General features: G+C 34.4%; 1 protein-coding gene and 1 long non-coding RNA gene across 4 annotated transcripts; one reads left to right on the top strand and one right to left on the bottom strand.

Moving 5' to 3' along the window:
- Window positions 1-1,480: 1,480 nt before the first annotated feature.
- On the top strand, window positions 1,481-7,001 carry LOC102604108 (uncharacterized). 3 transcript variants are annotated; one of them, XR_366536.2, is made up of 6 exons: window positions 1,481-2,488; window positions 2,696-2,896; window positions 3,151-3,254; window positions 3,379-3,876; window positions 3,972-4,015; window positions 4,197-7,001. It is a non-coding gene; the product is annotated as an uncharacterized lncRNA (long non-coding RNA). The 3 variants fall into 3 exon arrangements; XR_001472815.1 differs by having other exon boundaries at window positions 1,481-2,896; window positions 3,151-3,341; window positions 3,737-3,876; XR_366535.2 differs by having other exon boundaries at window positions 1,481-3,061.
- Window positions 7,002-9,616: 2,615 nt separating this feature from the next.
- Window positions 9,617-12,477, bottom strand: LOC102603771 (BTB/POZ domain-containing protein At5g66560). The gene is made up of 4 exons (XM_006338194.2): window positions 12,035-12,477; window positions 11,898-11,967; window positions 10,536-11,807; window positions 9,617-10,445 (listed from the first exon to the last, which is right to left on the bottom strand). Exons 1-4 carry the CDS (start codon window positions 12,073-12,075, stop codon window positions 9,849-9,851), a joined length of 1,980 nt encoding a protein of 659 aa, XP_006338256.1. The 5' UTR covers window positions 12,076-12,477; the 3' UTR covers window positions 9,617-9,848.
- Between the last annotated feature and the right edge of the window lie 2,906 nt (window positions 12,478-15,383).

Here is a 15,383-nt window from a genome sequence, read left to right as displayed (position 1 = left end):
CGTAAAAATACTATAAATCATGATAATTGACAATATAAAATATGTTTTGAAAAAAATACAAAAAATTCCACTGATTCTTGAAGTGAATCTATCGTAAAAATACTATAAATCATGATAATTGACAACATAAAATATTTCAAAAATGTTGTATGTGAGTAGTCTTATTATGCCTTAAATAGCGTTAAAGAAAGTACAGGTTTGTGATAAAAAAAACTTATTCATTTATCCACGCAAACAATCGCTTCAAAAATTCGATTATTAGCACCAAAACATACAATTTATATTATAGCATGGGCCACATTATCTAGTATTATAGAACTACGAACAATTGCGATTAAAAAAATGTCTGATTATCTTAAATATATAATATGTAATATCTAAAATGATAGTAATACTCAAGTATACAAAAAAAATTTAATTTGTTATTGCAAGAAGTACGGCTGATTAAATAAAACAATACAAATATTTAAAATTTTAAAATAAGAGTATAGTCATCAAAAATAGATGTACAGTTCAACTACAAATTTGATATACAATTTCTTCGAATTAAATTTTATATTTAATATATAAAAAATCTATTTAATATGTATAAAATATTAATTTATAACTTTATAAGTTATAACTCATAATTAACATTTTGAATCATAAATTTCATATTTTAAATCTATTTATAAAATTTACACAAATTAAATAATATAAATGCTATATGATAATCCCTCTGTCCCTATTTACTTGTTCACATTTTCTTTTTTAGTTGTTTCTAATTACTTGTCAATTTTGATAAATCAAGAAAGGATAAAAAAATTTTACCCATTATACCTTCAATTAATTACTTTGAAAATGGTAAAATTAGTTTTTAATTCATCCACTTCATAATTAATAGGGATAAAATGGTAAACACACTATATCAATTATTATTTTATTAATATGTGTGCCAATTCAAAAGTGGATAAGTAATTAGGGACAATGGAATACTAATAACAAATTTGCAATAGAATAAACTCTTCTTATAAAGGAAAAAATGAAAGTTGACAAAAATAATATATTTTGTATAAATTACTAGTTTCTTTTTTCGCTTATCGACTACGCGTGTATTAACTAGTTCGGTAACTATGAAAGAGCATTTTAAAGCTCAACAATCAGCACCATCTTTATGCGGAACTTGTGCGTTACCGGCGAGCAGTCCACCGAATTGCTGCTCTCAACCGTCCCGACGACTGATGTCTGATGAAAACCCTAAATTCTCAAAGTAATATTACTTTTCTTCTGCCCTTCGGAGTGGCCCAGTGGTTTGGGCTTGGGACTTCCATGTTGGAGGTCTCAAGTTCGAAATCCCTTGCCAGCGAAAGCAAGGGGTTTGCCTTCTGGGTCGAGCTCGTCGCACCAGACTTGCCTAGTGCGGATTACCTCTCCTATGTGGTTTGCGAGCTATTGCGCACCCAAAGAATAGCGACTACGAATTTCCCTTGTTATAAAAATAAAATATTACTTTTCTTCCCATTATCTTGGTATTCTTCCATTCATTAAGAAAAAGAACGAAGGAAAATCTGAGAACTCGATATTGGAATTCTTGCATGTTGAACTTGTTGGAATTCCGGTGATGATGTCCGATCAAAACCCTAAACCCTAAATCCTGATCTATCTATTGGTATTTTACTGTTCTTCCCATTATCTAGATATTAAGGTAAAATTCAAGAACTCGATTTTGCATCTTGAAATTCAAGAACTCGATAATTACATATTGAATTTTTTAACAATTCAAAGAAAATCCGAGAACTGGATATTGGAATTCTTGGATGCTGAATTTGTTGGAATTCCGGTGATGAATCTATTGGTATTCTTGAGAAGACTCGATTTTGCATGTTGGAATTCAAGGACACTTGTGGTGTTTTTCAAGAAAATTAAAGAAGTTATTTAAAAAAAAGTTAAGTTATGTTGTCATCCTGGTAGTGTATATTAAGTATGTTAAAGAATTTGTTTCCCCTATTTTCCCCGACTTGACTGAAATTGTTAAGTCCAGGCATGCAAATTGCTGTTAACGAGTATGCTAAATCCATTCTTGGGTTGCAAGATGTGAACAGTACAGAGTTTGATCCCAACACTCACAATCCTTGTGTAATTTTTATGCCGAAAGTTAAGTTCTGATACTTACCTTTCATCATGAATTTCCTTGTTTGTCAATTAAAACATGTCACTTGTTCATTTTTGTTTCATGTTAGATGTTCAATGAACTTGCCAGAAATGATGTGCATCATTTAACTCCCTTTGTTTTCACCATTGACACTGACTCTGTTAATCTATTTTGATGTGTTTTTCAAGAATCTCTTGTGGTGACAAGTTGGTTCTTAATGGTACTTGTAGGATTGGCGCCCCATCCTTCTCTTTGATGAGGACACTGTTGCGAATCATTTTGTAAAGGGTTGGTTAGTAGAAGAGAGAGTTACTTATGCATCAGATAGTGCAAAGAATTTCAGCGTTATGCTATCGTGTAATTTATTACTTTCTTTCTCTTAAGCTACTTTTGAAAAACCTAGATAGAATAATGTTTAACCTACAGAGGATGATTTCCTGTTAAACATGAAGTTGTTATCACGTATAATTATTGAAACATGGAATATAATCTCTTGGTCCCTGCCATAAATCATTTGGAAAAAGAGGACTGCAAAGTTTGATCTCAATTTTATGTTATTTCTAGGGAGGATATGGCCATAATAGGGAGACTTGGTCCATGGGATGTTTATGGTTCAGATCCTTCTGAATTCTATTATGATGGAGATGATTTGACACATGCATTCTCATGGTGAAGAGATTCTTAAGAATTATTTGATACCAAAAGCTATGCTCTCCTCTAGGGTGGATGGGGACTCACATATATAGATTGATGCTGGAAATCGAGGTAAAACAGATGAGCTTATATGGAAGAAGAAGAAGAGTAGAAGAAGTCATTCAGCTCTTCCATTTTACCAAGGCAAAAAGAAGTTCTTTGCCACGAGTGAGTCTTTAAGAAAGGCAGCAGAAAATAAAAATATTAAGATTGTTCATGATGTGCCACTCATGCCGGGTAATTTGTCCTTGAGTGCTTGTTTGTGTTAATATTGAACGATAATAGAAAATGTGTGCAACTAATTAATGTCATTTTCCATCGTGCAGAAACTAGAGCTGTAAGGAGACTGCATCATTCTGTAGAAGCTATCTACTTGGAGCTTCACGGCAGTCATCCCATCAATGTGATCAATCTTCCACCCTAAGTTAAGGTGACAGTGTATTCTCTGATGAAAGGAAATGTTATCAAACTTCTTGGGAGGATTAGATCTCTTTCTGATATTATCTCAATCAAAAATGTAAGTAATTTACATCAGCTGATGTTTCTCTCTTTAGGTCAAGTGTGAAACTGAAACTTGTTGATATTTGGAATAGCAAATTACAAGCTCTAGGGGAGTGCACAAGCGCGCACACGATGGGGAGTCAAAAGAAAGTAAACTATTTCTGCCATTTGTTCCTGACGTGAATAAGAACTGAATTTTTCTACTGCATGTTTCAGTTAATTAGCTTCATTTCTTTCACCCACTTTTCAAGATTATCTTAGAATATTCTTATTAATCCTGAAAGCATTAGAGATTATAATGTCTTTTTCTAAGTCTCCTAGGCCACAAAGTCTCTTTCAAACTCTATCTTGCTTATGTTCTGATCTTGTAATAGAATTGTCATGCCTGACATTTTTTATTCAAATTTTCAGAATTTGCACCAACAAAAACTGAAAGTTTCTTACTGAAGGAAAGGAGTGATATAGGGTGCTTTGTCTTTTGCTTCATCACTTTGTGGCTGTCTGGAGGAGTTTATCCTTGTGTAGATACTTGGGCCCATGTTGAAATAAATGTGCGCCCCTTTTTACATAGTCAAGGATTACGATCTTTTGTTTGATTCTAGCATTTATCTTCATTGAACATTATACTCATTGTCATGTTCTGCAGCATGCTGCAGATGAGTGTATTCGTTTGGAAGAACTGCTGGGAAGGTAATGATTGTCTAAAAACACATTGAAGTGTCATTTCAACTTGGAGTCCATAACGTATTGAATTATCAGGTCTTTCTGGAAAAATCAGGACAACAACCTATCTTGATTCTGAGCAAGAATTGGTATCTTTATTTTGATAAGAGGTTTCATTGGTTTTGAGTCTTTGACAATGCTTTTACAGGTCATTCCTGAAATTGGTTACCAATTATTACACAACTATGAGGACCAAATTCAAAACTGAGGTTGGATCTGCAACATTCATTCTCAATCTTCAAGATCATTTACCAGGTAAGTTATATCTTTGTTTAGATTTTCATCACACAATCAGTCTATGGAACTTGATAAAAATGCCATTTACCAAAATTTCCATTGCACTAAATTTTGCAATCTTCATTAAAGTTAAACCTAACTCCTGAGCATGAAGTTATATGATTTGGATAAAGCAGAAACTTAAATCTGATTCACAAGCAGCCAACATCTGTCATACTTCTTGCGGTAACATTCTCTAATACTTGTTTCTGTCATATAATACATTCAAAAAGTAAAGTACATGCAAACCATATTTGCAAATTAGTCTGAGAAGGGAAAGGTATTCTTGTACTGATTGTAGTTGTTAATACAGAAGTAGTTACTCACCTAGATTCTCATACCTTTTACTACAGTTTATAGATTATTCTCTTCAACATTTATATTCCTCCTTGTGGTGGATGTATGCATGTCTAAATGTGGAAAACAAAGCATGACAAGCACTTCTTCTGAATAGCACAGTTTATATCAGTTCTGTGCTCCATCTTGTTGAAAGCAAGAAAGATTTTGAAGGTTTAAGGCTTTCATGTGTCATTTGTGCGCATTGTCTCTTCAAGGTCCATTTTATGTTTTTGTCAACTGTAAATCCATAGCCACCTTCTGGGAAGGGTTCTATTTCTTTTAAGCCTCCCACTGGACAAGAGAACTAGTTACATTAAAAAATGTTGAATCAACCTATAACTTCTATGAGCTTTCTTGCTATTCCATTTTATGTTTAATTGTAGCAAGTGAATTATGAATTGTAACTTAAAAGTAAATTGTGAATTGTAACTTGTAAGGGAAGAGTTTTTTAATTCTAATACCATCAGTAACTAGACAATGCTAGAGGTTCTTTCTTTTTGAATTATAAGGCCTTGAAGCTTGAATAGCTTCCAACATAATTTGGAAAACTATTCATGACATCATTCATGTTTTAGGAAATACTCCACTAGCTAACTAGATTCTTTTGCACTTGTTTCATAAGAAAATGATTATTTTCTAGATAATAATATAGGTTTCGTGTATTTTGGGCAATAATCTAAGTGTTGTGGGTATGTTAGAATTTATTCAACAGGTTAGTCCATCGACTCTAACTAGCTCTCTTATTTTACTCCTCCATTTAATTCTAATCTTGCTTAAGTTCTTGCTTAAATGTCGTGTCATGGATTATCAATATAGTTAAATTCTCTCTTCCATGTCCTTCCCTCCCACGAAAAATAGGAAAAGGGAACATATTGTACAGTTTCCATGTAAAGGCAGAGTAACAAACTGTTTATAGAATTTGAGCTAAATGAAAGAAAAAAGGTAACGCAACAGAAACAAAATCCTAAATAACCTTGGGAAACATGTTGTCCTCTATAAATACAGAAAGCCTCTTTAGAGCTTTGCATTACAAACCAAATTACTCTGCTACTATGTAGACCATCTTCCCTTTTCCATTACTCATTCCTGCTTCTCAATGGCTTCCCTTAGCAGTTGTTATTGTTTGTTGCTTTTCTTATTACTTTGTACCCGTCTTCTTTCTTTCTCTCTTGCTAAAGAAACTGTACACATTGGTCCCTTTAATTCCATGTACAATTTTGGAGATAATGGTCATTCCTCTTCATCAGCCCCTATCATATTGCTGCAACCATCAATTTGACTTCTCCCAACCATTCACCCAATGAGGCATCTTGTTTTAATTTTGCGCAACCCTTGGAGCAACCTACTGTCATGGAACCCTATTTCTTCCTCAAGAATGGCATCCCACCGCCTCCCCAGTCTCATGATCTAACACAGATTATCACATTCATGAAGTTCTTCTATAAATACTGCTCCTTTCTATAGGACTGCGCCAAAAACAAATTTCTTCAGAAAGCCCTCATCTTTATGGATCAGCCCAGCATCAACGACTAAAAGCATGCCTTCTTACATGGAAAATCTATTTTTGAGGCATCCCATCTCGTGCCTGAGACCGTTAAGAATTCAATTGGAAAAACTCATCAAAGAAGCTGGAGCTGAAACTGCTAATGTTTCTGGAATTCTACCCATCGGCTGTTTTCTGGGTTATCGGACTGAGGGCGATTCAATTGGAAAATGCAGATGCCACGAGGGATTGAATATGTACTCGAAGCTTCACAATGAGCACCTTTGGCAAGCAATTCGGGAGCTGCGTTTGAAATACCCTGATGTTCACATCATATACGCAGATTACTAAAAAGCGTTCACAGCTGTTCTTAAAAACCACACCTTCTAGACAAAGAATTTGATGAAGGCATGTTGTGGTAGGGGCGATGGTCCGTTGAACTTTGGATTTCGACCGACCCCTGATACTTTGGAGAACCTGATTGACACTCTTGAGCCAAAAAGTATTCATATTTCCAGAATTCAAGTTTGGAGAAGAAACAACAGCACAGCAGTAGAAAGGCATCATTCCAGGTTTCGTGAAGGAGTTAAAGAAATGTCTTGTATTGTTAGGCATTTACTCTTCGTCTAAGACGGCTTTATTCCCACAAGATATCTTAATCCAAAGGGTGGAATGATACGTTGGGATGGAGAAGAAATTGGTCATTTTTACGGTAATTAAATTGACCAAATAGTCATTTGATGCATTTGCCAAGTAATGGCAAGTTGTATAGGCAAACGTCATTTCCCAAGTGCTTTCCAAATATATTTGGGGCCAAACGGGTCCTTAGAATTACAATTTTTTTGTGGTCTTGAAGACTGTACGACTCGTTTGGTCATAGATTTCCTAAGTAAAAATTGGCAAATAGTGTTTGTCCATACAATTGATCATTATTTGGGAGCTATTACAAATTCAAATTCTACACCAACCTTTTATCTTTACCAGAACACCATCTATAGTAGTTTGCCATGTATTACATTATTTTTTACATGAACAATAAAACAGTGATGAAATATAAAAGTGATGATATGATTGTTGATGAAAATAATGAACAGTCGAATTAGGGTAACAAAGCCATGTGCTTTGTTTACTTCACTATATATGGAATGTTTCTTATTGCACTCACTCTAACTGTCATATTGATCCAATGTCATGGACACTACTTGTTATTGAACTATCATATTGATCCAATGTCATGGACACTATTTGGTAAAAATTTCACCATAGAAAATATTTGCCAAAAATATGGCTGAATGCTAGCTAACATTTGCCTTTTTATTGGAACTTGTTTTATAATTACTAAATCCAGCGCCAATTTTAATTAGATACAATGCAAGTCTTACAACAAAGTTACATTGTTCAAACACACACGAAACAAAAAGTAGCTAGTTTAAATTCAAATTATTGGAAAGACAGTTTTAGTGATGTCCTTTTTATTTTTATATGTGATGAGGCGCAGTTAAATTTTTTTACATGAATGAATTATAATGGCTTTTAAAACATACATCTTTTTGAGTGAAGCCCTAAAACGACACATTGAAAGCACAGATCTCACAAAAGTTTTAAAGAATAAGCGTTTTTGGAATTCGTGACATATTACCACGCAATTGAAGCGCAAATCTTTATCTAGACGAAATTTTCTTCATGTGGTAAGACTCAAAAATCAAAAATAAAAAAGGAACTATAAAATCGAACGTTCAAATTTCTTTTCTTTTCTTTTTAAAATGAAAACTTGGTTATATAAACAAGGTATAAACTAAATTAATCAGAATCAGATTTAAAACCTCATAAATAACCAAAAACCAAAACTAAAAGCAAAGAAGTAGCAGATAGGATTTCCTCTCAGACAAATGCCTCGATTGTCTTCATTATTTTAAAAGAATGGATTATCAGACTCGTCATCTGTTTGTTCATCATTGAGGAACTACTACTTCAACATTCACAAAAAAAGAAAAGATAAAAAAAACTGAAATTCAAAAATATAATCACATCCCTAATGTGCTATGTGTGAGAACAGACAGGTAGAGTAGGTAAAAGGAAGATTGAAGCTGTTCTGCTTATAGGCATTGGTAGGTTTAGGGTTTAACATTAGGGTGATTGGCTTCAGGCCCAATCTATTCTTGACCGACTTACCACTACTGGGCTTTTTTGTTGTCTTGGCCCAGTTTAACAACTTATAGCTTAGACATTGTCCCAAACGGAATGCACAAATACTCGTTTTTAGGGCCTCTTTTCAATTTATAATCGATTTAAAAAAAATATACTGATCAATTTTACTTATCTTGGGCACAACTTCAGACGTACACATTCGAAGTTGAAATATGTGTGTAACTATGGATATCTTTGTCTGAAGTATGATCTTTGTTTGATATGGTTTGTCAAGCTTTAAATGCAGTTATTGCCTTGGTAACGTCTATTTTGGACATTTTTTTAGTGAAGATATGACCTTGTTAAAAGGCAAACTTCAGATATTTTGGCATGATATCAAGGCATATTTGTCCCAACTTTAGACAACCAAAAAAACAATTGAAGAAAATTATGAGAATAATCTGAATAGTGCACACATCATTTTCCGTTTTAGGTATCTGAATTTAGATTATAGATTAACTATATCTTTGACTTGTTTGTAAATAATAATTTTGTTATTTGACCTGATTAGAAATTTATGAAAACATATGATGACGGATGGATGGTGTCGCCGAAGGAGCAGACTTGTCTGAAGCTCGTTAAATATGGTGCCTCATGAAATTTTTACTACAGTCCTTAGGAGGTGAGCAAAAATAATACTCCTCCTTTATGTGGCATGGTTCGAATGGTAATTGAATTTCATAATTTTGATAGTGAATTTCTCTGTACAAAGTCGCTAGTCCTTTAGTTTCACTGCACAAATTAGGATTCACTTTAATCTTTCTACGATCTCTATTATTCTGTTTTCCTTCTTTCATAAAGATCAAGTTAAGTGTTGGTTCTCAGTGGTGCATGATAAAATGATTGAGCTGCTTTTCGATAGGCAAACGCAAATGAGAAAGATAGTAAATTGTTTCAAAAGGAGAAGAAACACTTTATCCTTCTTTAATGAAAGGTATTCGTTCAGACACATCTTTTCAGGCCAGCAATGCTCATTTTGTTGCATTATGACATGATGGCTAATTACTGGACCACCCGATGATTGAATAGTCCAACACGAATTTCCCTCTCCGTCTAAGCTTAGCTAGCACTATGTAACAAATACTAATACTCTTTTGGTGTCCAATTAAAACTCCAAATTCCCGAGGCAAGTGACAACTCTAGTATATAAAGCTACTTTAAATTTCATCAAAATAAAAAGTAGTTCATCATCATAGTCAGATTAGTAGATACACATAGTTTCCCACCTAATTAAGAGCAATTTTAAATAAAGTGGTAAAATTCAAATTTTCAAACACGTTACATTACTGTTTTTTTGTTCTCCAACTACCGTGCTTTTCCTTAGTTATATCATTGAGATCTAAATATAGAAAACATCAACAACTTGCAAACAAAAAAAGAATCTGTTCACTAAAGAATAGTAAGTTGGAAAAAAACAAATTTCTCAATTACGGAACAACAGATATACAACTTAAAACTAAAAGTAGAGACCATTAGGTAGAAGAAAGAAGTTGATTTGTTTCTTATTTGGCTTTATTATTGATGTTGATGACGATGGCCCCGTCCTTTCTTGGCCTCCACAACCGTTGGCTCATGCGAGTCACACACTTGCGTCTTGAATTTACATCCCAACTTCTTTCTCCACCCTCCTCCTCCTCCTTCTCTGCCGCCGTTGCTGCCGTGTTTGCCTACCTTATCTATCTTCTGGATTACTTTCTTCATTGAGGAGCATTCGCGTTCCAGTTCTTGTACTCGCGTCCTCATGCTATCCATATCCAAGCGTAGCACTTGATTCTCCCTCACTGTTTTCCTCCACGTGCTACTCCCTTCCTGTGCACGTGCCATTCCAACTACTCCTGTCGTTTCCTCTTGCTCTCCACCTTCACCCTCCCCTTCCCTGCCGTCCATGATTGACAGCCGCGGGATTTCTTCTGGATTCACATCGGCGACCATAAGAGTTCCGGCAATTGCTTGCCGGAGTTGGAGTTGTTCGAAGAATAGTACCTGAACTACGGCTCTAAGTGGAAGCCGTTCATTCTGAGCTGCGTGTGTACACGCCTCTAATGTTAGCTTTTGACAATCCATTACACCGCATATTTGCTCCCTCTCCGCTTCCGATATCCATGGATGCGCCTGCATAAGGAATTTAATTAACAATGTTAAAACACAAATTATTGAACTAAACAAGTGAATTGAATTTTTAATTACGAAAATGTCATTTACCTTGAGATACACATCGACAGCTCTGTAAAGGCCATCATCAAAGAGTCTTGCTTGGTCCGGCAATGCAACAGCTAATTCGCAGAATTTTTCCGGTAATAAATTATTATCAGAAGCTATTTCTGATAAGTAACCGTCGATTAACTTTCCGACTAACATTAATGCCGTGGATCTGACACTGATGTTCTCTTCTTCGCCTTGAATTCTAACGGTAGATCTCTCTTCCAATCCGTTTAAAAAATATCCTAATATTCTTTCCACACAAGCGACATCATATAACGTTTCATTCAGATAAGAGTAGCTCGGAATGAGAAGATCGTCTAATGTGGCTTGCTCCAGTTGAGATCCGATTTTCCTCTCCAGTGAAGCTCGAGCAGCTTCCGAAGCATTTAGTATGTTCGCTGTTCTCAATAAACCGAAGAGAATCCTTGTGGTTGTTGAAGTTCTTGAGCTAGTTTCTTCAGGAAGGTTAGTAATTATAGTCTCCAAAAGCTCTCTCTGTTCGTTCTCCGATGGTATCGAAGACGAAGATGCATTCCTACTTGAGCGTGAAATTCCTGGAATGTACTTCTTCGCATAATACATTAGACAGCTCTCGATAACTTCTGAACTCAAATCTCTACTTTTCATTGCAGAAATCAAACGCTTGAACAAAGGCAAGCTCAAGTACCCTAGCTCTTCGAACCACGAATCCATACCACCTCCTCTGTTGGCACCTTTACGGCGAGTATTTGCTTCAACTCCATTTCCAGGGCCGTGATCATTCACCGGCCAGCCAAAGAGAGACGGATCAGCAGTTGAAGCTCTAACAGCAACGGCATCAATGCATCTCTGAACAATGCCGAGTGTTTCTGCTAACGGCAACATGTTCTTGCACGAGTTTAGGGTTCTAATGGAGTCCTTAATACTCTTTAGCACTGTCTGTGAAAGAAACCTCTCCGTCTTGGAAATGAGGTTATCCTCGGAGTACTCTTCAGTCATCTCCAGGTACTCACCCGCACAGCGCAGTGGAGCAACGTTCGATGCAGACAACTCGATTTTCACACCATAACAGAACTTGGCAGCCGTCTCAAATGTCTCTGAACCGCCCGGGAAATCAGGGAACGAAATACAGTATTGCTGGTCCTCCTCATTATCCTCTTCTTCTTCAATCTCCTCATCACCATCACAATCGTTGTCTCGTTCAGCCGGTTTTTGGATTTTACTGCTACTTGCATTTGTCTCTTGCTCTGTTATCATTTCATGAAGCTTTCTACTTTTTGACATCAGGGGAAACTGAAACAACCGACACAAAAATAAGTAAATAAGCAAACAAACACATATTATTATTTCAGAATCTATTCATTCAACACACAACTGACCAACCTTGTGAAGATGGAAGGTCATATCTTCAACTTCGATGATGATATCACTGGGTAATCCTGTAGTACAAAACCTGAAAAACAGTGAATCTGAGTTAACAATACGTAAAAAAGAAGAAGGAAAATAATATTGTTACTCACCATGCTTGGCCTTTGGTGGTGGGGTGGTCAGAGTGCGGCATTTTTCTTCAATGTAACAAGAAAGTTGAAACTTTAGTTTATCTTTCACCAAGGAAGTAGGACTAAGATAGATCCATGAAGATAAGATGTTTGAAAGAAAGTCTAGGTGAAATGATTACGTAGGTTGAAAAACAGAAAAAAGAGAAATATGATGATGAAATTGATGTGTTTTCTTTTCCAAAATCTCTGTCTTCAAACTTGTACCCACTTTCCTTTTGATGATGAATCAGATCAGAATCTTCTTTTTCTCTCTCTCTCTCTCTCTAGGGTTTGAAGGAGGAAGAGGAAAGCTGGGTGGAGGATTCAAAAAGCACTTTGAAAATCCACTTTGTAAGAATACACACAAGCAGGAAAAATTATTACTGTCATCATTAAATTGTTTCCCTTTTCTCTGTTTATAAGCACCAAAAACACACTTTGCTTGCCAACTATTGTTATTGCTTTTTTGCATCAAAACTACCCTATTATATTACTGTATTTGAGTGGGCCTAATTAGAGACTATAATCATACGCAACTTGATTACAGGAGTATTCACGTTGTTGCCATAATTAACATTTAATTTGCTTTGTTTCATTGGACGGGGTATGTTTGATTATACATGAAGCAATTATATATACAACATCTCTTTGATTAAGGAAAGATCAATCTCATCCGCTTCACCACATACGTTTGATAGTATGATTGTTTAAGTTAATGGAGAGGAGACTAATGGAACAAATGATTTCAAGATTATGGAGTTATAATATGGATGGTCCCAAAAGGGGCCTCCAGCTAAAAGGTGGCCCATATACGCTGTGTCCAGTTATCGTACCTTTTAATGATCCATGACAATTTGAATTTTACTCAATATAAAGCCCACATTTCCTGCTACACCACCCACTTCAAATAAAAGAATTTATAACAGCTTGAGAGGAATTTGACACTCCAGAGTTTGGTAGTTCACATGTATACCATGATATAATTCAATTTCAACTTTTCTTGATTTCTTACGTTCTATTCGATATTTGCATTAAAACTTCAATTAATTTTGATTTTCACACTGCATAGTCTTCTTCAATGTGGAAACCAAAGTTTGGTTGGAAAACTGAGACATGAAAATTTAAAAAATGGGCAACTGCCTGCCATTAACTAAAACATACCTATCTTTATTAGTAGGGCAATAAATAGTGTCGACTTTATGAGGTCCACGCAAAGAGAGGTTGCTCGATATTAATTCTTCTATCTAACATTTCAAATTCAAAATAAATAACACAACAATAATATATTCTATTTAAATATTAGTATAATGAAGACAGGAGATCTGATTTTTAGATTATGGTATTAATTAGTTTGATTTTACTGCAGATGGTGATAATTTTGAATGTGCAAATTGCAAACGTTTGCTAAACAACTAAACATTCTCTGTTTCGGTGAATTATAGTTAGGAAATAACTCTTACAAAGACTCAAGATGTTGGAGAAGGCTCTGTATTTTATTATTATATTTAGAAATGGCGAAATTAATTTATAAAAATATAATTTTTTCAATTTGTTTAAATTTGGAATAGTTAATAACTCATTGATATTTATTAACTCGATCTATTTTACCCCATCAAATTCAACTCATCTAAAAACCAATTAAGCTAGTATTTAATTTGTTGCTTAGCTCATCTCACCTTAATACATCTCCGCATTTGCCTATTTAACATTCCTAATCATATCATTAAAATGCTACTAGTATAAAAAGACACATTATTTTATACAAGTTGCATCCATGGAATGTCCTCCCCTAAAGCTATCCATGTTCCAAAGTGAAGGAAAACAAAAATATAAAATGCCATGATTATAGCCATATTAGGTGGGCATTCTTTAATATTAAGTGACTTAATAATAGGACTATTAGTTGACATTTGTCTTTTAGGAAGATGCTCATATGACACTCGATTGATCGAACTGGTCCCACGATGTCCAAATATTCATGTCATAGCCCATGTGGTCTAGATGAAAGTAATATTAGGCCTCAGAAACTAATGTTACTTTATATATAAATGTAAAAGGTAATTTATGAAACTCAAATCTTGCATATATATTTCTCTATATACATTAGATAAGTATAAATAAATAGATTACCACCGTAATAAATCAAATACTAAAATATCTAATTTGAACCTACAATTCAAAAGTGAATTTGAGAAAGAAAAATGGAGGCACAAAGACCAAACCATTACTAGCTTCTCGAGAATAATAAAGAAAAACCCAAAAGCGGCACAAAACCCGTGATTAATTACTTATATTTATAGAATAAAAATTTACAAAACACCCTGCACAAGGTTTAAAAAGCACTCAATTCTGGAAAACGGATTTATTTTACAACTTTGTAAGCAAATTAGAGTGGTTCGGTCAATGTGTATTGACCTCAAAATTCGCATTATTTTTATTGATTTATTACAAATGACTACTATTATAGTATTATATAATTGATTAATAATACACTATTTATTTATTGGTCTCCAGAAGCAGTTTAGCTATTACCCAACGGCATCATCGCCTCATTGAGTACCTGAAAAACAACAATTATTTTGAAATCAATCCAACATAAGCTTGCTCATATTATCGATTCAAATCTAGATAGTACCCAACTGATGATATAATCGCTCCGACTTATTTAGGATTGACGTCTAGTTAATAATTTGTTATTTCTAATCTAAGGATTAAAAAGTACATGATAAACTGTTTCATAAGATTAATCTATTAGCACCATCCTTGATTTATTTCATTCGTCTCCAATCCAACAAATAAATCACTTTCTTGAAAATGAAATATCTAGAGAAACGAAGAAACAAATTATAGCTTAAACTTTTGAATCGTTTTCAATAGAAATTAAGTATGAGCAAAATTGTCAAAAGCTGTAAACACTACGCAAATGTTGATGCTGGAGAATTTCCGGTTTCTTCGGATGATTATTTAAAAGTATAAAAAAAAAAAAAAAAAAATCTTTAAGAGAGAATTTCCACTTTCCTTTTTGGGTTGGCACTTGACATATAATGAGACCATCACAAATTAAAGGTCTACCAAATTCTAGAATAAACAAAAAAGAAAGTGGTAGTGTACTACTTTCTTATTGAAGCGTAAAAATTATTAAAAAGCAAACTTATTTATACATTAAATCATTCAAATTTATCATGGTTGAGTCGTAACGTATTAATTAACTGTGGTATGATTAGATTGTACGTGAAGACATTAAGTCATATTCATTGGATTTGTGCATCCACAATTAGTTTAAATTCTAGATTTGTCTATATACCTGCAGTGGTGGTGGTCGGAGCACATT

This window comes from Solanum tuberosum, unplaced genomic scaffold, assembly GCF_000226075.1.
Source record: "Solanum tuberosum cultivar DM 1-3 516 R44 unplaced genomic scaffold, SolTub_3.0 scf00004, whole genome shotgun sequence".
NCBI classification, from domain to species: domain Eukaryota; kingdom Viridiplantae; phylum Streptophyta; class Magnoliopsida; order Solanales; family Solanaceae; genus Solanum; species Solanum tuberosum.
The sequence above is the reverse complement of the archived record's forward strand: the minus strand, read 5'-3'. Positions and strand labels throughout refer to the sequence as shown.